The following is a 21245-nucleotide window of genomic DNA, read 5'->3' on the forward strand; positions in this document are numbered from 1 at the left end:
TCAGCTCTAAGGGCAAAGGAGAGCTTGGACCAGCTCGGGGCTGGCCTCAAAACCAGAGGTGGCAGCACGCCTGCTCCTGGCCTCCCCAGCCAGCCCCAGCTGCTGGCTCTCCCTGGGCCAGCCCTGGGGCTGGGAAGTCTGTTAAGGCACAAATCAGGTATCTGTAAACACTGCTGCCCTGCCAGGGGAGGCTCTGCTGAGCAATTCAAGTAACGGTGGAAGCAGAAAGGCAGCTCCCCAGCTGTGCCAGCCAGGCCTCGGAGCCGGCAGCACCTCAGCCGTGGTGGTGGTGGTGGATGGAGCACCCTTGGTCACCTCCTGGCTGGGCTGGGTGGTTTCAGGGCCACCTTCGGGGGGAGGACCAGGAGGGGCTTCTGTGGGGAGCAAGGGAGGGCTGCTCCTGTTGGCCCCTCCCTGCAGCAGGGCACTTTGCTCTTCAGGGCTGGCAGAGGCTTGCTGGGAGGCTTCGATTTCACCTAGGAGGAGAGGAGACTGCAGCACAGGAGGCTCCACCTCACCACGAGGAGGAACTGCTTCACTCTGTCCCAGAGGCCTGGAGCAGGCTGCCCAGAGAGGTTGTGGAGTCTCCTTCTGTGGAGCCTTTGCAGCCCTGTCTGGATGTGTTCCTGTGTGCCCTGTGCTGGGTTCTCTGCTCCTGCTCTGGCAGGGGCTGGGACTGGAAGCTCTCCAGAGCTCCCTTCCAACCCCTCCCATCCTGTATCTGAAGGGGGCTACAGAAAAGCTTGGGAGGGACTTTGGAGGGGGTGAGGATAGGACTGGGGGGGATGGAGCCAAAGGAGAAGTGGGGAGCTTGAGATTGGCTGTGAGGAAGAAGTTGTTGGCCAGGAGGGTGGTGAGAGCCTGGCCCAGGCTGCCCAGGGAGGTGGTGGAAGCCTCCTGCCTGGAGGTGTTTGCAGCCAGGCTGGAGGTGGCTGTGAGCAACCTGCTGCAGTGTGAGGTGTCCCTGCCCATGGCAGGGGGTTGGAGCTGGCTGAGCCTTGGGGTCCCTTCCAGCCCTGGCAGCTCTGTGATTCTATCCTGTGAGACCTGAGTCCCTTGCCTGGGCACCAAGGAGGGACCCAGCTGGGGACCGGGGACCCTGCCATCCCCAGGGTCAGCAGCTGCCTGGGGCACCCCCTGCCTGTGCCACACACAGCTGTGGCTGCTCCAGGCTGGGGGAGGTGTGGGAGCAGCCCCCACCCGCGGGCAGGCCATGAGGCAGCGGGGGGCTTTGGGAGCGGGGCTTACCTGCAGGGGCTGTGCTGGAGAGGCTGCAGGTGTCCCCTGAGGAGCTGATGCCGGCTGCTGCAAGGCCAGCAGAGAGCAGTGAGAGCCTGGCCTGCCCCTGCCTGCAGAGGCTCCCCGAGGCAGGTCCCTCCTTGCCCCAGGGGCTGCCCCACGGCAGGTCCCTCCTTGCCCCAGGGGCTGCCCCGAGGCAGGTCCCTCCTTGCCCTGGAGGCTGCCCCACAGCAGGTCCCTCCTTGCCCCCAGAGGCTGCCCCAAGGCAGGTCCCTCCTTGCCCTGGAGGCTGCCCCACAGCAGGTCCCTCCTTGCCCCCAGAGGCTGCCCCAAGGCAGGTCCCTCCTTGCCCTGGAGGCTGCCCCACAGCAGGTCCCTCCTTGCCCCCAGAGGCTGCCCCAAGGCAGGTCCCTCCTTGCCCTGGAGGCTGCCCCACAGCAGGTCCCTCCTTGCCCCCAGAGGCTGCCCCAAGGCAGGTCCCTCCTTGCCCTGGAGGCTGCCCCACGGCAGGTCCCTCCTTACCCCCGGAAGCTGCCCCACAGCAGGTCCCTCCTTGCCCCAGGGGCTGCCCCACAGCAGGTCCCTCCTTGCCCTGGAGGCTGCCCCACAGCAGGTCCCTCTTTACCCCCGGAGGCTGCCCCGTGGCAGGTCCCTCTTTACCCACGGAGGCTGCCCTGAAGCAGGTCCCTCCTTACCCACGGAGGCTGCCCCACGGCAGGTCCCTCTTTACCCACGGAGGCTGCCCCACAGCAGGTCCCTCTTTACCCACGGAGGCTGCCCCACAGCAGGTCCCTCTTTACCCCCGGAGGCTGCCCCACAGCAGGTCCCTCTTTACCCCCGGAGGCTGCCCCACAGCAGGTCCCTCTTTACCCACGGAGGCTGCCCCATGGCAGGTCCCTCTTTACCCCCGGAGGCTGCCCCACAGCAGGTCCCTCTTTACCCCCGGAGGCTGCCCCACAGCAGGTCCCTCTTTACCCCCGGAGGCTGCCCCACAGCAGGTCCCTCTTTACCCCCGGAGGCTGCCCCACAGCAGGTCCCTCTTTACCCCCGGAGGCTGCCCCATGGCAGGTCCCTCTTTACCCCCGGAGGCTGCCCCACAGCAGGTCCCTCCTTACCCCCGGAGGCTGCCCCACAGCAGGTCCCTCTTTACCCCCGGAGGCTGCCCCACAGCAGGTCCCTCTTTACCCCCGGAGGCTGCCCCATGGCAGGTCCCTCCTTACCCCCGGAGGCTGCCCCACGGCAGGCATCTCCTCGGCCTCCTTACCTTTGGGTCCGGGCGGCAGGGCCCGAGGGGGCGGGCTGCCGGCAGGGCTGCAGTGCTGCTCAGCAGGCTGGGCTGCCCGATGTCACCGCACGACAGCTGCCGGGGCCGGGCTCGGCTCTGGGCTCGGCTGTGGGCACGGCTGTGGGCACGGCTCTGGCTGCCCTCCTGGAAGAGTGGGTTGGCAAGGCCGGCGGGCGGCCTGCCCGAGCTCCTCCTGCGGGGCACAGGGGCAGTGTGGGGCTGCTTCGGGCACCCCTCCGGCTCAGCCGCCGTGGCTGCGGCTCAGCCGCCGCTGCGGGGCAGAGGAGCTTGGGGGAGGGGTGGGAAGGGAATTACCCTTTCTGGAAGTGCCTCATCCCCCGGCCTCTGAGGAGCACAACGGCACCGCCAAGCAGGACGCCAGAGAGTGCCAGCACCGCCAGCACGGCCACCAACACCACACTGCTGCTCCCTGCGGAGACCCAGGCGGCGTCGGGACCAGCGACCCCACGCCAGGGGCACCCCCACGCCACGGGCACCCCCACGAGGGGGACCCCCCCACTGCAGGGTGGTGCTGAGCTCCCTCCCCAGCACAGGCACCAAGCCAGGGGCACCAGCGCTGGCCACGGGCAGGCAGTGCCCTACCTGCCACCACCTCTGAAACCTTCTGCTGGCAGTAGGGCGCTGCCCAGCCCGGCTCGCAGTGGCACTCCCGCTTGTGGTTGCACACCTGAGAGGAGGGAGGCAAGTGTCAGGCTCGTGGGCACGCCCTGGGAGCCAGGACTGCCACCCAGCCCGCTGGCAGCGCCAGGGAAGGCGAGTCTCACAGCCTACCCCGTGGTTGTTGCACTTGGCCGAGCAGTTCTTGTTGCCATAGACCAGGAGGTTCTGGCAGCGCCCGGCGTAGCAGACCTAGGGGTGGGCAGGGAGGCTTTGAGGTCCCTGCAGCTGGTGGTCACCCCCCCGAGCCCCACCCCCACCCCATTTCTGCTACCCAGCACAGCAGCCAGCGGGCTCACCATCTCTTCCCCACATTTGGCACCAGTGGGAACCAGTCTGAGCTTGGCCACCACCTCGTTGGCATCGTGGCCGGCGATGACGGCCTTGCACTTGAAGCGCCCAAAGAAGAGGGAGTAGGAGCCGCTGCCAAGGATGGGGCTGGCCTTGTCGCTCAGGCACAGCAGCGTGCCACACTTCACGTCCCTGCAGGGGAAACAGGGGTGGCATGGGGCTGGGGAGCTGCTCTCAGCCCCCCTGGGTCTGTCCCCAGGCATGGATGGACACCAGCTGCTTACTTGGGGCTGCAGGGTTGCTTCCCGTACTCGGTGAGGCAGTGGAGGTGGAGGTGCTGCTCGCTGTTGTGCTTAAAGCAGACATCAGGAGCCACCTGGGCCTCTGCAGAACACAGGGAGAAGGTCACACAGAGCTAGCAGCAGCCAGCTGGCAGCACTGGTGGCCACACTTCAGGCTTGGCAGCCATAGCAGCCCAGTCAGGGATTCCAGAGCATGTGAGGGGCTGGAAGGGAACTCCAAAGCTCTTCCAGTCCAAGCCCCTGCCAGAGCAGGGGCACCCAGGGCAGCTCACACAGCAACACATCCAGGGGGGGTTAGAATATCTCCACAGAGAGAGAACTCCACAAGCCCCCTGGGCAGCCTGCTCCAGGCCTCTGGCACCCTCACAGGGGAAAACTTCTCCCTCCTCTGTCCGTGCAACTTCCTCTGCCTCAGCTTCCAGCACTGCCCCTTGTGCTGGCACTGGGCAGCACCCAGCAGAGCCTGGCTCCAGCCTCTGGGCACTGCCCCTGCACAGCTTGAGCCCCAGCAAGGAGCTCACCTCTCAGGCTCCTCCTCTGCAAGCTCCAGAGCCCTCAGCTCCCTCAGGCTCTGCTCCTGAGGAAGAGCTTCCCCTGCCTGCAGCAGCTCTGTGCCTCTGCCATGGACTCTCTCAAGCACTTCCCTGAGCTCCTTCCTCACCTGAGGGGCCCAGAGCTGGACACAAGATTCCAGCTGTGGCCTCAGCAGGGCAGAGCAGAGGGGCAGCAGAACCTCTCTCACCTCCTCCCCACAGCCCTTCTCATGCAGCCCAGGAGGCCCTTGGCCTTCTTGGCCACCACAGCTCCTTGCTGGCTCCTGCTCAGCCTCCCATCCCCCAGCACCCCCAGCTCCTTGTCCCCTTCCCTGCTCTCCAGCAGCTCAGTGCCCAACCTCTCCTGCTGCCTGGGCTTCTTCTTCCCCAGCTGCCAGACCCTGCCCTTGCCCTTGGTGGCTTTCACTGCCTTGCTCCCTGCCCAGCAGGAGGGGAGCAGGGCTGAGGAGGAGCAGCGGCCGGGGTGAGGCTACCTGCTCCCCAGAGGGCACGGCACTGCTGGCCGTGCGAGGGGCAGGCGCCGTTGTAGCAGTAGCCGGCGCCGCGCTGGCAGGGGCGCCCGTTCTCCTGGAACACGTCCTCGGGGCACTCGGCGCTGCGGCCGCTGCAGTGCTCGGGCAGGTCGCAGTCGTTCTTGCTGGGCCGGCACAGCTCCCCCGCGGCCTTCACCTGCGCGGGAAAGGGGAAGGGGCAGCACCGGAGCCACGCCGGCAGCCTTGGGCCTTTGGGACCTCTGGAGCACCCCGCAGGCACAGGATCACAGGGCTGGAAGGGAGCTCAAGGCTCAGCCAGTGCCAACCCCCTGCCATGGGCAGGGACACCTCACACTGCAGCAGGTTGCTCACAGCCACCTCCAGCCTGGCTGCAAACACCTCCAGACAGGAGGCTTCCACCACCTCCCTGGGCAACCTGGGCCAGGCTCTCACCACCCTCCTGGGGAACAACTTCTTCCTCACAGCCAATCTCAAGCTCCCCACTTCTCCTTTGGCTCCAGCCCCCCCAGTCCTATCCCTCCCTCACCCCCTCCCAAGTCCCTCCCCAGCTTGCTTGCAGCCCCCTGCAGCTCCTGGCAGGCCACCAGAAGCTCTCCTGGGAGCCTTCTCCTCTCCAGCCTGCACAAGCCCAACTCTCTCAGGCTGTCTGCAGAGCAGAGCAGCTCCAGCCCTCTGCTCCTCCTCCTGGCCCTTCTCTGGACCCCTTCCAGCCCCTCCAGAGCCTTCCTGTGCTGGGGGCTCCAGACCTGGCCCCAGAGCTGCAGCTGTGGTCTCAGCAGAGTGGAGCAGAGGGGCAGAATCCCCTCCCTGGCCCTGTTGGCCACACTTCTCTTGCTGCAGCCCAGGCAGAAGGTCTCCTGGGAGCCTTCTCTTCTCCAGACTGAGCAACCCCAGCTCCTTCAGTCTGACCTCATAGGACAGGAGCTCCAGCAGCTTGTGCCACTCTGCTACTGACTGAGCTGTTGTACAAGCCACAGACCATCAGGCCTCAGGCTGGAGCATCCCATAGTTAAGTCTCTCCCTGTGTGTAGCACCTTGAGCTTGGCTGTTAGTCTGGACTTGCCCTGGGGTCTGCTTCTTCACACCAAGGCATTGCTTAGGTCCATGAGCTGGAAGCAACACATATACCAATTTCAATACAGGAAGGACATGGACCTGATGGAGAAGGTCCAGAGGAGGCCATTAAAACAATCAGGGGGTTGGAGGAGCTCTGCTTGAGGAGAGGCTGAGGGAGCTGGGGGTGTTCAGCCTGGAGAAGAGAAGGCTCCAGGGAGACCTCAGAGCAGCCTGCCAGGACCTGAAGGGGCTCCAAGAAGGCTGCAGAGAGACTGTTCCCAAAGGCCTGCAGGGACAGGAGCAGGGGCAATGGCTTCAAAGCAGAGCAGAGCAGATTGAGATTGGATGTGAGGAACAAGTTGTGCCCCAGGAGGCTGCTGGAACACTGCAGCAGGCTGCCCAGGGAGGTGGTTGAGGCTCCATGCCTGGAGCTATCCCAGGGGAGGCTGGCCAGGGCTCTGGGCAACCTGATCCAGTGGAGGATGTCCCTGCATTGGATGAGCTTTGGAGGTCCCTTCTGGCCTGGACTGTTCTACAGTTCCCCTTGGATAAAAGGAGCAGCAAACCCAGCTGTGTTTCCCAAGTCAGGAGTGGGCCACTCATCTCTTCTGCACCTTGCCCAGTCCTTCCACACCTTTCATCCTGCACTTAACAGAGCCAGGGGACCTGGACTCCAGGGTGCCAGAAGCAGAGGCTGCCTCACCCTCCCCACCTGTCCATGTAGTGAGAGCATGGAGTGGAAAGCATGGATCCCACCCCAACCCTTGGGTACATCTGGGGCTGGGCAGGCTGCTACACAGGTCCCTCATGGTCTCCAGCAGGCCTCCTTGCCCCTACTGAGAACCCCCCTGCCACAGGCAGGGACACTTCCCACCAGCCCAGGTTGCTCAGGGTCTCATCCAACCTGATTCTCAACACCTCCAGGGAGGGGGCATCCACAGCCTCCCTGGGCAACCTGTGCCAGTGTCTCCTCACTCTCACTTTAAAGGATTTCTTCCTGCTCTGCAGTCCCTGCCCTGCCCTGCCCTGCCGGTGTCCCCAGCAGCAGTACCTTGCAGTCCTGGCAGCATTCCCCTCGGGCACACTCGGCTCCCTCTCTCAGCTGGCAAGTGGTGGCATTGCAGCAGGGGTCAGAGCACACCTGCAAGAGAGGGAGGGATGAAGCCCCCCTGAAAGCCCCCCTGAAAGCCCCCTTTCCTTCTCTTCCTGGGGGAGGGGGGAAGAGGATCCAGTTGCCACCTCACCAGGGGCCAACAGCACCACAGGCAGCGCAGACTGAACCCTGGGGACAACCCCACGGCATCAAGCCAGGTGTGACCCATTCCTGCTGCCTCCTTGCCCCCATCACCAACACCAGATGATCTGAAGAGGCTTTTCAGAAGATGGGGCCTGACCCCCTTGTTGTCTGGTAGCAGCATCTCCAGGAAGGAGAGAACAGGAGGATCTCTGTGCTCACTGCACCAGGGTACCAGGACCCCTTCAGCTCCCAGAGCAAAGCTGTGAGCCAGGCCTTGACCCCACCTGCCTGTTTGTCTCTGGTCTCCCCTCTGTGCCACACTGATGGGCTGCCACAGACAGGGGGAGGCTTGAGAGGACACCACACCATGGCAACCCTCTCCTTGAATCTTCCCTTTGGAGGATGTGCTCTGGGGATGTCCATCATTCAGAGTGGCCTCCTGCTAGGGTCACAGCCAGCTGCAGGAGGCTGGGGGGAGGCACACATCCAAACCCTGTCCTCTGCCAACTGTTTCCTGGCAGAAGGGTCAGGAAGGGGAGGAAGATGAGTGCTGCAAAGCAGGATGTCCAGGCTTGCACATCCTTGTCTGGGTCTGAGGGAGGGGTTTCAGGTGACTCCACCACCCCCTGGGCCACCTGGCAGTTTGCAGTGGTCAATTAACTGTCCAATCCTTTCTGTTAAGGATAAGCCTCCAGGGTTTTATTTCCCTTCTCTATTAGGAGTGCAGAACTGCCCTGCAGTTTGGCTAAATTGTGGCCTTTCAGCACTTGGAGGTTTATCCCTTTTTCATTCCTCTGCTTTCTCATCTGGGTATTGACTTCTGAGAGCAGGGGGTTCTGATCTGCTTCCCTACTGTGGCCATGGGCACAGAGGGCAGAGCTTGCCACCAGGCCTCATCCCTGGAGACATTCAAGGTGATGTTCCACAGGGCTCTGGGCAGCCTGATCTAGTGGAAGATGTCCCTGCTGAGTGTAGAGGGGGTTGGACAGGATGAGATTTGGAGAGCCCTTCCAACCCAGACCCTTCTATGGTCCTGTGATTGTATGGTGAAGATCAGGTTCAGCTCTGCAGTTAACCTCTCCCAGCGAGGAGCCTCAAGTTGTGCTTAACCTCTCCCAGCAAGGAGCCTCCAGCTGTGCTGTATAACAGCCTCTCACACCCCGAGGTCAGAAAGAGCCTTTGCATCCTGAAGATAATTCTGCTTGATGATGAACCTTTGTAGCCATCATCTGTGATGCCCAGTGCAAGCTGAGCTGGGCCTTTGGCAGATCCAGTGCAGGATGTCCCCGCTGCTCATTCTGTGATCATGAGCAGAGATGGCAGAGCTGCCACCAGGCCCCACGCCTGGAGGTATTCCAGGTGAGGCTGGACAGGGCTCTGGGCAACCTGAGCCAGTGGAGGATGTCCCTGCTGAGTGCAGGGGGCTGGCCTGGATGGACTTTGAGGGTCCCTTCCAACCCTGGGTGATTCCACAGTTCTCTACGTATTGGATCCTGGGGCATCTTCCCCTTTGCTCCACTCTGCTGAGACCACAGCTGGAGCTCTGGGGCCAGTGCTGGAGCCCCCGGCACAGGAAGGCTCTGGAGGGGCTGGAAGGGGTCCAGAGAAGGGCCAGGAGGAGGAGCAGAGGGCTGGAGCTGCTCTGCTCTGCAGACAGCCTGAGAGAGTTGGGCTTGTGCAGGCTGCAGAGGAGAAGGCTCCCAGGAGAGCTTCTGGTGGCCTGCCAGGAGCTGCAGGGGGCTGCAAGCAAGCTGGGGAGGGACTTGGGAGGGGGTGAGGGAGGGCTAGGAGTGGCTGGGGGATGGTCTCTGCTGTCCCCCCCGCTGCTTGCTGTGCTGGTACCTCCGGCGCGCCGCAGTCGCACTGCTCTCCCCGCTCCACGAAGCGGTTGCCGCACACCGGACCCCCATACAGCTCCTCTGCCCTGGGGGCGTTCAGCAGGCAGCTGGTCCTGGGGTCCCCGAGGAACTGCCACATGTCCTGCTCGCTGCAGCGGCTGAACAGCTTGGGGTACACCAAGCTGGGGGGGCACAGACAGAGGCAGCGGTGAACACGGAGCCTGAGGGCCCTCAACCCCCCAGCCCCACACACAGGCTCAAGGACAACAACCCAGCCCTGACACCTCGAAACAACCTGGGGATCCTGGTGGCAGCAAGTTCTGCAGGGCACAGCAATGTGCCCTGGGGGCCAAGAAGGCCAAGGGGCTCCTGGGCTGCACTCAGCAGTGTGGCCAGCAGAGCCAGGGAGCTTCTCCTCCCCCTCTGCTCTGCCCTGCTGAGGCCCCAGCTGCGATCTTGCAGCCAGCTCTGGGCTCCCCAGCTCAGGAGGGACAGGGATCTGCTGGGGAGAGGCCAAGGGAGGGCTGCAAGGATGCTGAAGGGCCTGGAGCACTGCTGCTGAGCAGAGGCTGAGAGCCCTGGGGCTGCTGAGTGTGGAGAGGAGAAGGCTGAGAGGGATCTGAGCAATGTCTCTCAAGAGCTGAGGGCTGGGGGTCAGGCAGGAAGGGCCAGGGCCAGGCTCTGCTCACTGTGCCCTGCCATAGGCCAAGGGGCGAGGGATGGAAAGTGCAGGCCAGCAGGTTGCAGCTCAGCATGAGGAGGAACTTCTTGCCTGGGAGGCTCCCAGAGGCCTGGAGCAGGCTGCCCAGAGAGGTTGTGGAGTCTCCTTCTGTGGAGCCTTTGCAGCCCTGTCTGGCTGTGTTCCTGTGTGCCCTGTGCTGGGTTCTCTGCTCCTGCTGTGGCAGGGGCTGGGACTGGAAGCTCTGCAGAGCTCCCTCCCAACCCCTCCCATCCTGTGAGCCTGTGGTCTCCAGAGCTCCCTCCCAGCCCCTCTCCCCCCATGAGCCTGCGCTGCCCCCGCTCCCTCACTCACCCCACGCTGGCCGCCATGACGCAGCCTCCGTCGGCCTTGGGCACGGGACAGCGGCAGCCAGCCACGTCCTCGTCGTGAGACATCCCCAGGTTGTGCCCCAGCTCGTGAGCCAGGGTAGAGGCAGCGCCCATGGGGTTCGTGCTGTGGTCCTGTGGGACAAGAGGGTGCAGCCACCTGCCTCCAGTGCTTTCCCACAGCACCTCCGTGGGGCCCACTGGGGCTTCTCAGCTGCCCAGGTCTGGGTCTCACTGCTGCCTGTAATTTGCTCCCTGCTGCTGCCTCCATGTGTTAAAGGAAGACAACAGATGGAGCCATGGTCCCAGGGCTCCTGAAGACCTCCAGAGTGGGCTCGAGGGGGGATGAGTGAGCTTAGGTAGGTGGCTACCAGAAGCAATACTTTGGGGGGCCACAAGTCCCATTGCTGACTGCTCCTGCTCTAGCACAGGGGGTTGAGAGGCACAGCCAGGATGGCAAAGGAGCAGCTGCAAACCAAGTCCCAGCCACCTGAAGGGTGCTGGGAGAAGCCCTGTGTCCCCTGTGCCCTGTGTCCCCTGTGCCCTTGAGCTTCTTCAAAGCTCAAGTCCCACCCCTGGAGGTTCTAGCCACATCCCTGGAGGTTTCTAAGGCCAGGCTGGAGGTGGCTGTGAGCAACCTGCTGCAGTGTGAGGTGTCCCTGGCCATGGCAGAGGGGTTGGCACTGGCTGAGCCTTGAGCTCCCTTCCAACCCTAATGGTTCTAAAAAAGATTCTGAAAGATTCTAGGGGAGGTTCAGGCTGGATGTTAGGAAGAAATTCTTCCCAGCCAGAGAGATTGGCCCTTGGGATGTGCTGGCCAGGGAGGCGGTGCAGTCCCCATGCCTGGAGGTGTTTAGGAAGAGCCTGGCTGAGGCCCTGTGTGCCAGGGATCAGTTGATCCGATGGTGCTGGGTGCTAGGTGGGACTGGAGGATCTCGAAGGGCTGCTCCAACCTGCTTCACGCTGTACTCTCAGCGAGCCGAAGAGTCTCCCTCTAGTGGCCAAGCGCCGCATTGCGCCGGGGTGTCGCCAGGTTCTTTTTCCCCTTGCCTCAACACCGTTTAAATCGTCAACCTTTTCCCCTTGCCTCAACGCCTGTTCAACTCGCCAGCGCCGCCCGAACACTGTGCCCACCCACTGCAAATATTATACATTACAGCCTGAGACCCCCTGAGTAGTTTTTCTTTGGGGAGGGGGACGGGAGGGGAGCAGCTTTCCGTCTTAATAACTACTCTCTCAATAATTACTCTCTTTCGCACATTCCTAGCACGTTGGCCTGCGTGAACGCACGGCACCCACCTGGCTGACGCCCCCCGAGTCCCTGGTGCACATGACGAGCTTCTTGGCCAGCCCCACGGTGGTGCCGTGGAAGTCGATGCCCCTGCGGGACGGAGGGGGCGGCGTGGCGGCGCGGGCCGGAGGGGGCAGCCGCGCTGCCAGCCGCCGGCGCCCCCGGCCCCACCTGCTCGCTTACGTGATCAGCTGGGCGTTGTCGTGGGGCTTCCTCGGCAGCAGCTCTGCCTCCCGCCAGCGCAGGAAGTTGTCCAGGGTCACCTCCGAGTTGGGGCTCACTGCGATTTTGTCCTTGTGGCTCCACACCTCCAGGCCGATCAGGGCCACCCGCAGGGCCAGGGGCTGATAGAGCTGGGGGGGGAAGCGAGGCAGGCGGGAGCGCTGCGGGTGGAGCTGTGCCAGCAGAGGGAAGGCGCCGGCCAAGCTCCCCTACCCCCCGAGCAGGAGAGCCCAGGGCCACAGCTCGGGGGGCAGGGTCATAGAGAATCCCAGAGCCACAGAATCAGAGTCATAGAATCACTGCTGGCACCACTGCTGCCAGGTTGGTGCCAGCAGCAAGCCTGCTGCCAGTGCCCTCTGTGCCCTCAGCCAGGTCACTGAGGAGCAGATTGCAGAGCTCTGGTCCCAGGGCTGAGGCCTGAGGGACTCCACTGGACACAGGCCTCCAGCCAGACTCTGTCCCACTGACCACAGCTCTCTGACTTCTGTCCTTCAGGCAGCTCCCATCCACCTCCCTGCCCAGCCCCCAGAGCACACTGCCTGCCTGCAGCTGGGAGGATGCTGTGGGAGCCTGAGACAATGCTGCACTGAAATCAGGATCATAGAGCCACAGAATCAAGCAGGCTGGAAAAGGCCTCAGAGAGCATCAGGTCCAACCTGTGACCTAACACCCAACACCTCCTGACAGCTAACCCATGGCTCCAAGTGCCACATCCAATCCCGTCCTGAACACCTCCAGGGATGGGGACTCCACCACCTCCCTGGGCAGCACATCCCAAGGGCCAATCTCTCTTTCTGGGAAGAACTTTCTCCTCACCTCCAGCCTAAACCTCCCCTGGCACAGCTTGAGACTGTGTCCTCTTGTTTTGCCAGTAAAGAACCCAAGCTGGGCTGACCCTGGAGGCAGGGCCTGCCCCACAGCTCTGGGGCTGGTGAAGGCTGGGATGCTGCTCCCACACTGCTGAGCAAAGAGCAGGGCACAAACCCCACCGTGGTGCACCACATCCATCACCCGTCCCCCCCCTGGAACCTACTCCAGCTGGAGGGTGGCTGTGGGATGAGCTCCCAGGGCTTAGGAGATAAACTCTCTGTCCCCTTCCCTTAGGAGAGAACTGAGCACACCTAAGGCTGAGCTGCTTCCCATGCCCACTTTGCACCAGCCCCTTGGCCAGCCTGCGGGCTTGAGGTCAGCTCCACCGCCCTGACCACACCAACCTCTCCTCTGCTGGCACTGTGGGGCACTGGTGGGAGCTGGGGAGGCAGATCCTGGCCCCTGGGCTGCCTTTGGGGGCGGCTCCTGGCCCCTGGGCTGCCTGGGGGGGGCGGCTCCTGGCCCCTGGGCTGCCTTTGGGGGCGGCTCCTGGCCCCTGGGCTGTCGGGGGGGGCGGCTCCTGGCCCCTGGGCTGCCTTTGGGGGCGGCTCCTGGCCCCTGGGCTGCCTAGGGGGGCGGCTCCTGGCCCCTGGGCTGCCTAGGGGGGCGGCTTCTGGCCCCTGGGCTGTCGGGGGGGGCGGCTCCTGGCCCCTGGGCTGCCTAGGGGGGCGGCTCCTGGCCCCTGGGCTGCCTTTGGGGGCGGCTCCTGGCCCCTGGGCTGCCTTTGGGGGCGGCTCCTGGCCCCTGGGCTGCCTTTGGGGGCGTCTCCTGGCCCCTGGGCTCACCTTGTCGACGTGGTTGACGATCTCCTTCATGCGGTTCTGCACGGTGCGCAGGTCCCTGTGCTTCCTGAACTGTGGGAAGGGCACAGAGTGATTTGCAGGCTGGCTTCGACCCTCCTTGCTGCAGAGAATGACAGCAAAGGCGCAGCACAGCGCTCCCCCCACAGCCCTCTCACCTCCTCGTTGTCCACAACCAGGACCAGCTCCACGTACCTGGGGCCTTTGCGGAGCGGCGCTGACTTCTGGAAGGGAAGTGGGAAATGAGCACGGGGCAGGGCTCAGCTCTGCAGCTGGAAACCCAGCCCTGCAGGTCACTGCCTCATGGCATGAACAGGCTGCCCAGGGAGGTGGTTGAGGCCCCATCTCTGGGGGTATTCCAGGGGAGGCTGGCCAGGGCTCTGGGCAACCTGAGCCAGTGGAGGATGTCCCTGCTGGGTGCAGGGGGTTGGCCTGGCTGAGCTCTGGAGGTCCCTTCCACCTCCAGGTGATTCCATGATTCTCTGATCCTATGTCTTGGATCCTGGGGCATCTTCCACTCTGGTCAGACCCCACCTGGAGCACTGTGTCCAGGTCTGGAGCCCCCAGCACAGGAAGGCTCTGGAGGGGCTGGAAGGGGTCCAGAGAAGGGCCAGGAGGAGGAGCAGAGGGCTGGAGCTGCTCTGCTCTGGAGACAGCCTGAGAGAGTTGGGCTTGTGCAGGCTGGAGAGGAGAAGGCTCCCAGGAGAGCTTCTGGTGGCCTGCCAGGAGCTGCAGGGGGCTGCAAGCAAGCTGGGGAGGGACTTGGGAGGGGGTGAGGGAGGGACAGGACTGGGGGGGATGGAGCCAAAGTAGAAGTGGGGAGCTTGAGATTGGCTGTGAGGAAGAAGTTGTTGGCCAGGAGGGTGGTGAGAGCCTGGCCCAGGTTGCCCAGGGAGGTGGTGGAAGCCTCCTGCCTGGAGGTGTTTGCAGCCAGGCTGGAGGTGGCTGTGAGCAACCTGCTGCAGTGTGAGGTGTCCCTGCCCATGGCAGGGGGCTGGCACTGCCTGAGCCTTGAGCTCCCTTCCAGCCCTGCCAGCTCTGGGAGTCTGTGATTCCAGAGCTATCCAGGACCTGCAGGTCTCCTGGCTCTGCTTTCTGCTGTTACTCTGCTGGGTGTTTCAGACAGCTTCCAACACAGAAGGGAAAATCCCTGGGTAAGGGCTGAGAGTCCCTGCAGGCATCACAGAGGTTTCTTGGGGGGGGGGTAAGGGTACTCCTGCAGACAGCACAGGCTCTGAGGAGCCTGGCCGCCGGGCTGGGTACCCAACTGACAGCAGGAGGGACCTCTGCCAAGCCTGGCCCCCTCCTGTGCCGGGCTGGCCGCTCGGCGCGGCGGGGGGCAGCGCAGGGCTTTACCCAGCGGTAGAGCTTCATGGCTGCGGGAGCCGGCGGCTCGCGGTCGTACTGCCAGCCGGGGGCGGGCTGCGGGCAGGTCCCACGCTTGGCCCGCAGGTGAGCTGCTCTGTACACCGTGTGCCGGCCCTCTGCCCGCGGCTCCAGCGGCTCCAGCAGGAAGGTGCTGCCGTTCACCTGGAAAAACCCACTGCCAGCAGGCAGGGAGGGCATCAGGCTGCGGGCAGAGCCGGCGGAACGCAGCCAGACCCTGCCTGCACGCCGCCACCCCCCGCCAAATCCCTGCTGGGAAGCCATCCCGTGTAGAGCTGCCAGGCAGAGAGGGACCTGGGGGTGCTGATTGACAGCTGCCTAAACAGGAGCCAGCAGTGTGCCCAGGGGGCCAAGAGGGCCAAGGGCATCCTGGCCTGCAGCAGGCAGAGTGTGGCCAGCAGGAGCAGGGAGGTCATTGTGCCCCTGCCACACCTTGAGTCCTGTGTCCAGTTCTGGGCCCCTCAGTTTAGGAAGGACATTGAGAGACTGGAAGGTGTCCAGAGAAGGGCAACAAGGCTGGGGAGAGGCCTTGAGCACAGCCCTGTGAGGAGAGGCTGAGGGAGCTGGGGTTGCTTAGCCTGGAGAAGAGGAGGCTCAGGGGAGACCTCATTGCCCTCTACAACTCCCTGCAGGGAGGCTGTAGCCAGGTGGGGGTTGGTCTCTTCTCCCAGGCACCAGAACAAGAGGACACAGTCTCAGGCTGTGCCAGAGGAGGTTTAGACTGGAGGTGAGGAGAAAGTTCTTCCCAGAGAGAGTTGTTAGCCATTGGGATGTGCTGCCCAGGGAGGTGGTGGAGTCCCCATCCCTGGAGGTGTTCAAGAGGGGATTGGATGTGGCACTTGGTGCCATGGTCTAGCCATGAGGTCTGTGGAGATTGGTTGGACTCCATGATCCTTGGGGTCTCTTCCAGCCTTGGTGATACTGTGAGACTGTCTCCCTGGCTCCCAGGGGCAGGGATGAGCTGTCTGCCTCCAGCCAGGCCCTTCTGGCCATGAAGTGCAAAGGTCTGAGCAGCCCCTGGGCGCTGCATGGAGGTGCAGAGGGGAGGGATGAAGGAGCTCCCTGCAGCACGGGGGACTGAGCACCTCGTCCCTAGCCAAGGAAGTGCTGCAGGATGGAGCTGACCCTGGGGCAGGGCAGCAGATGGGGAGCAACAGCAAACATGGCCAGAGCAGCACTGGGCTTTAGAGCCACCCATTGACCAAAAGGAAGGTGAAAGGAGGCTGGAAAGCAGCTGCTGGGCTGGAAGGGAGCTGCCCAGGTCATGGCCCCCATGGCTGGCAGCAAGGGGACTTGCCTGCACTTCAGGCAGCAGAAAGAGCTCCAGGTTCAAGTGAGAGCAGCAGCACAGGGCTGCCAAGCCAGGTTTTACACAGCACCTCTGGCCCTCCTGATGCTGCCTGCAGGCTTTCCCATGCAAGGTCTCCTGCCCTTTTCTCCTGCCCTGCCCTGGGACACCTGCTCAAGGATCTTGTGCCCCAGGTATGCACAAGCTGTGCCAGCTGAAGTCTACTCCTGCCCTCCCAGTGAGGAGATGGCTCCCTGCAGCTCCACAGGTGTCTCTCCTGAACCCCTTTGCCAATCACTGGGTGCTCCAAGGACCACCCATCACAGGCTCACAGGATATTAGGGGCTGGAAGGGAGCTCTGGAGAGCTTCCAGTCCAAGCCCCTGCCAGATCAGGAGCAGAGAATCCAGCACAGGGCACACAGGAGCACAGCCAGACAGGGCTGCAAAGGCTCCACAGCAGGAGACTCCACAACCTCTCTGGGCAGCCTGCTCCAGGCCTCTGGGAGCCTCCCAAGCAAGAAGTTCCTCCTCATGCTGAGCTGCAACCTGCTGGGCTGCAGTTCATATCCATAACTGTCCTCCTCATGCAGCCCCCTGCAAGGGATGCCTTCTGCTCTGCCTTACTCCCTTGCAATGTGTCTTGAGAGAGTCCATGGCAGAGGCACAGAGCTGCTGCAGGCAGGGGAAGCTCTTCCTCAGGAGCAGAGCCTGAGGGAGCTGAGGGCTCTGGAGCTTGCAGAGGAGGAGCCTGAGAGGTGAGCTCCTTGCTGGGGCTCAAGCTGTGCAGGGGCAGTGCCCAGAGGCTGGAGCCAGGCTCTGCTGGGTGCTGCCCAGTGCCAGCACAAGGGGCAGTGCTGGAAGCTGAGGCAGAGGAAGTTGCATGGACAGAGGAGGGAGAAGTTTTTCCCTGTGAGGGTGCCAGAGGCCTGGAGCAGGCTGCCCAGGGGGGTTGTGGAGTTCTCTCTCTGTGGAGAGATTCCAACCCCCCCTGGATGTGTTGCTGTGTGCCCTGCCCTGGGTGCCCCTGCCCTGGCAGGGGCTTGGACTGGAAGAGCTTTGGAGGTCCCTTCCAGCCCCTCACCCTCTGTGACTGGGCTGCTATGGCTGCCAAGCCTGAAGTGTGGCCACCAGTGCTGCCAGCTGGCTGCTGCTAGCTCTGTGTGACCTTCTCCCTGTGTTCTGCAGAGGCCCAGGTGGCTCCTGATGTCTGCTTTAAGCACAACAGCGAGCAGCACCTCCACCTCCACTGCCTCACCGAGTACGGGAAGCAACCCTGCAGCCCCAAGTAAGCAGCTGGTGTCCATCCATGCCTGGGGACAGACCCAGGGGGGCTGAGAGCAGCTCCCCAGCCCCATGCCACCCCTGGTGCCCCACCTCTCTGTTTGGAAAGCCACTTGGCCACCAGCTCTGGGAGCCCACGGGAGGTGCCAGCTGCCTGCCAGCGGGTGGCATCACCACGGGCACAGCTCTGTGCACGCAGAGTGAGTTAGGTCCAGTCTGCCACAGGGAAACAGGACAGAGCCAGGCCCAGCTGTGCTCTGCTGTCAGGGAGGGCACTCCTGCCCAGGCCTCCTGTCCCACTCATGTCTCCAGTCTCAGCCCATGTCATGACTGAACCCCCCCAGCCCCAGCAGGCTTCGCTGCAGCTCGCTGTGCAGCCTTCCTGCTGGGCACCGGGCCAGGCTGCCAGCACTCCCACCCCCACCAGCAACAGCAATGCCTTCCTCTCTTCCACGGGCAAAGCTGAGCTCCCTCCCCTCCCTCAGCACAGCTCCAGCTGGCCAGGCCTCACAGGCTCCAAAGGCCAGGCTGAGAGCTGTCCTCTGGCCGGCCCCAGGGGCTCTCCGAGCTCCTACCTGAGCCCGCTGCAGGCGCTGACGCTGGCTGCCGACGCAGGGTATCCTTGCACGTGGCCCTGATAGAAGCAGTGATCCTGCCAGAGGGAGAGAGCAGAGGGGTGCAGGGGGCCTGCAGCTGCTGCCAGCAGGCTGGCAGCCCAGCTGAGGGGGAGGGCTGCCGCTCCTGGAGCTGCTGCAGCCAGCCCCATACCTGGACATCTGGCCGCTCGGTGACCTCCGTGCCGTCAGCCAAGTAGTGCAGCTCGGTGTAGTTCTGCCCCAGCAGCTCCCTGCAGGGTGGGGAAGGGGGGCTTCAGCGCTGCCCCCCCCGTGCTGGGGCAAGGATGGGGAGCTCTGAGGGTGAGGTGATTCACCTTGGCTATGGTGGGCCTTGGGGGGGAGGGTGGGGGGATTGGCATGGAGTGCTCTTTCGCCAGGGAGCCGCTGTTGAGCTGGGGTCTGGGGTCACCAGTGCAACAACACCAGGCCTTGGAGAAGGGATGTGGATGGCAGGGGTGAGAAGGAGGCTGCCCCCACCCCCCTCCCTGCCCACCCACACTCACTTGTTCTTCTCCAGCCACAGGAGGTAGTCCTTGCCCTCGGCACGGATGCTGTAGAGGATGTGGTCTGGGTAGAGGCTCTGCAGGAGAGACAGATGGCATCACCCCCCCACCCCCACCAGCAGCAAGAGCTGCACTGGGCAGCACCTCTGTCCCCTGCAGGGACAGTGGCACTGAGGCTCCCTCAGCACCAAGCTGTGTGGTGCTGCTGACAGCTGGAGGGAAGGATCCATCCAGAGGCACCTGGGCAGGCTGCAGAGCTGGGCCCAGGACAACCTCAGGAGGCTCAACAAGAGCAAGGGCAAGGTCCTGCAGCTGGCTCAGGCCAATCCCAGGCACCAATCCAGGCTGGGCAGGGACTGGCTGGAGAGCAGCCCTGGAGGAAAGGCCTTGGGGGTACTGGGGGAGGAGAAGCTCAGCAGCAGCCAGCAGGGAGCACCTGCAGCCCAGAGAGCCAAGCAGAGCCTGGGCTGCAGCAAGAGAAGTGTGGCCAGCAGGGCCAGGGAGGGGATTCTGCCCCTCTGCTCCACTCTGCTGAGACCACAGCTGCAGCTCTGGGGCCAGGTCTGGAGCCCCCAGCACAGGAAGGCTCTGGAGGGGCTGGAAGGGGTCCAGAGAAGGGCCAGGAGGAGGAGCAGAGGGCTGGAGCTGCTCTGCTCTGGAGACAGCCTGAGAGAGTTGGGCTTGTGCAGGCTGGAGAGGAGAAGGCTCCCAGGAGAGCTTCTGGTGGCCTGCCAGGAGCTGCAGGGGGCTGCAAGCAAGCTGGGGAGGGACTTGGGAGGGGGTGAGGGAGGGATAGGACTGGGGGGGATGGAGCCAAAGGAGAAGTGGGGAGCTTGAGATTGGCTGTGAGGAAGAAGTTGTTGGCCAGGAGGGTGGTGAGAGCCTGGCCCAGGCTGCCCAGGGAGGTGGTGGAAGCCTCCTGCCTGGAGGTGTTTGCAGCCAGGCTGGAGGTGGCTGTGAGCAACCTGCTGCAGTGTGAGGTGTCCCTGCCCATGGCAGGGGGTTGGCACTGCCTGAGCCTTGAGCTCCCTGCCAGCCCTGCCAGCTCTGGGATTCTCTGATTCTGCCCAGGGAGGGGATGGGATCTGTGTGCACCCCCACTGCAAGGTGGCTGTGGCACCCTGGAGGCATCCAGCAAAGCCAGAGGAGACCAGAGGAGGGGCAAGCAAGCATGTGGGCACGGAGGCAAACCCCTGGCACACCCTGAGACAAAGAACAGGTCAGCAGCAGTGGAATGGAGTCAGCAGGGGCTGATTTCACCTGGCTGACACAGGGCTGCAGATGGTCACCCCAGGAGCTGAGGTTTCCTACTCCTCTCTGCCCAAGCTCCTTTTTTGGTGCCTGTGTTCAGCACTGACTCATGCACCCAGCCACAAGCACCCCTGGTGCCCAACCCCTCTCAGCAGCAAAGACTTCCTTCCCTCTGCCTGCACCATCACAGCTGCCCAAGCCCCTGGCTCACATCTGCTGCTGAGAGTGGCTCTGAGGGTGCTGCCATGTGCCAGGTGCTGCTGGTGGAAGCCACCTCAGAGCAGCTCTGAGCCCAACTCCCTGGCACTGTGACTGTGCCAGGGAGGCCGAGCTCGTGGAGCACCAGGGCGGAGCTGTCCCTGCAGGGCGGAGCTGTCCCTCCAGGGCGGAGCTGTCCCTGCAGGGCGGAGCAGTCCCTCCAGGGCGGAGCTGTCCCTCCAGGGCGGAGGTGACCCTGCAGGGCGGAGCAGTCCCTCCAGGGCGGAGCTGTCCCTGCTGGGCGGAGCTGTCCCTGCAGGGCGGAGCAGTCCCTCCAGGGCGGAGCAGTCCCTCCAGGGCGGAGCTGTCCCTCCAGGGCGGAGCTGTCCCTGCAGGGCGGAGCAGTCCCTCCAGGGCGGAGCTGTCCCTCCAGGGCGGAGCAGTCCCTGCAGGGCGGAGCTGTCCCTGCAGGGCGGAGCAGTCCCTCCAGGGCGGAGCTGTCCCTCCAGGGCGGAGCTGTCCCTGCAGGGCGGAGCTGTCCCTCCAGGGCGGAGCTGACCCTGCAGGGCGGAGCTGTCCCTGCAGGGCGGAGCTGTCCCTGCAGGGCGGAGCAGTCCCTCCAGGGCGGAGCTGTCCCTCCAGGGCGGAGCTGTCCCTGCAGGGCGGAGCAGTCCCTCCAGGGCGGAGCTGTCCCTGCAGGGCGGAGCTGTCCCTCTAGGGCGGAGCTGTCCCTCCAGGGCGGAGCAGTCCCTGCAGGGCGGAGCTGTCCCTGCAGGGCGGAGCAGTCCCTGCTGGGCGGAGCTGTCCCTCCAGGGCGGAGCAGTCCCTCCAGGGCGGAGCTGTCCCTGCAGGGCGGAGCAGTCCCTCCAGGGCGGAGCAGTCCCTGCAGGGCGGAGCTGTCCCTCCAGGGCGGAGCAGTCCCTCCAGGGCGGAGCTGTCCCTCCAGGGCGGAGCTGTCCCTGCAGGGCGGAGCTGTCCCTGCAGGGCGGAGCAGTCCCTCCAGGGCGGAGCTGTCCCTGCAGGGCGGAGCTGTCCCTCCAGGGCGGAGCTGTCCCTCCAGGGCGGAGCAGTCCCTGCAGGGCGGAGCTGTCCCTCCAGGGCGGAGCAGTCCCTCCAGGGCGGAGCAGTCCCTGCAGGGCGGAGCTGTGTCCCTGCAGGGCGGAGCTGTCCCTGCAGGGCGGAGCTGTCCCTCCAGGGCGGAGCAGTCCCTGCAGGGCGGAGCTGTCCCTCCAGGGCGGAGCTGTCCCTGCAGGGCGGAGCTGTCCCTCCAGGACAAGTGGGGACCCCCTGAGCTGGCTCACGGTCTCCACCTGGCTGGCTGACAGAGGTCCCTCCGGAGGTCCCCTCCCAACACTGCGAGAGGTGACAGCGGAGTCCCCTCGCATCCGTGCCCCGGGGACCTCCTCCCTCACAGAGACCTCTCCTGAGGCACACCCTGGGCTCTGAGGGATGCCGGGGCGGGGAGCGGAGCGGAAGCAGCCCCCGCAGGGCCAGCGTTCCTCCTGGGTGAGGCTGC

The 21245-nt window shown here is 64.2% G+C and overlaps 1 protein-coding gene across 1 annotated transcript in view; it reads right to left on the reverse strand.

The window, feature by feature from the left end:
* ADAM8 (ADAM metallopeptidase domain 8) overlaps positions 1 to 21245 on the reverse strand; it is a 28385-nt gene continuing 7140 nt past the window's right edge. The window contains exons 3-21 of the mRNA XM_054174616.1: positions 18281 to 18357; positions 17929 to 18007; positions 17736 to 17812; positions 14561 to 14747; positions 13363 to 13428; positions 13190 to 13258; positions 11496 to 11665; positions 11321 to 11402; positions 10008 to 10156; positions 8979 to 9156; positions 6951 to 7040; positions 4823 to 5018; positions 3778 to 3877; positions 3502 to 3685; positions 3317 to 3394; positions 3128 to 3212; positions 2840 to 2954; positions 2504 to 2717; positions 1 to 6 (exon numbers count right to left, since the gene is read on the reverse strand). Of these exons, the coding sequence (XP_054030591.1) occupies positions 1 to 6; positions 2504 to 2717; positions 2840 to 2954; positions 3128 to 3212; positions 3317 to 3394; positions 3502 to 3685; positions 3778 to 3877; positions 4823 to 5018; positions 6951 to 7040; positions 8979 to 9156; positions 10008 to 10156; positions 11321 to 11402; positions 11496 to 11665; positions 13190 to 13258; positions 13363 to 13428; positions 14561 to 14747; positions 17736 to 17812; positions 17929 to 18007; positions 18281 to 18357 (2202 nt within the window). The remainder of the gene's footprint in view (positions 7 to 2503; positions 2718 to 2839; positions 2955 to 3127; positions 3213 to 3316; positions 3395 to 3501; positions 3686 to 3777; positions 3878 to 4822; positions 5019 to 6950; positions 7041 to 8978; positions 9157 to 10007; positions 10157 to 11320; positions 11403 to 11495; positions 11666 to 13189; positions 13259 to 13362; positions 13429 to 14560; positions 14748 to 17735; positions 17813 to 17928; positions 18008 to 18280; positions 18358 to 21245) is intronic.

The sequence above is a fragment of the Dryobates pubescens genome, chromosome 30 (genome assembly GCF_014839835.1).
Source record: "Dryobates pubescens isolate bDryPub1 chromosome 30, bDryPub1.pri, whole genome shotgun sequence".
NCBI lineage: Eukaryota > Metazoa > Chordata > Aves > Piciformes > Picidae > Dryobates > Dryobates pubescens.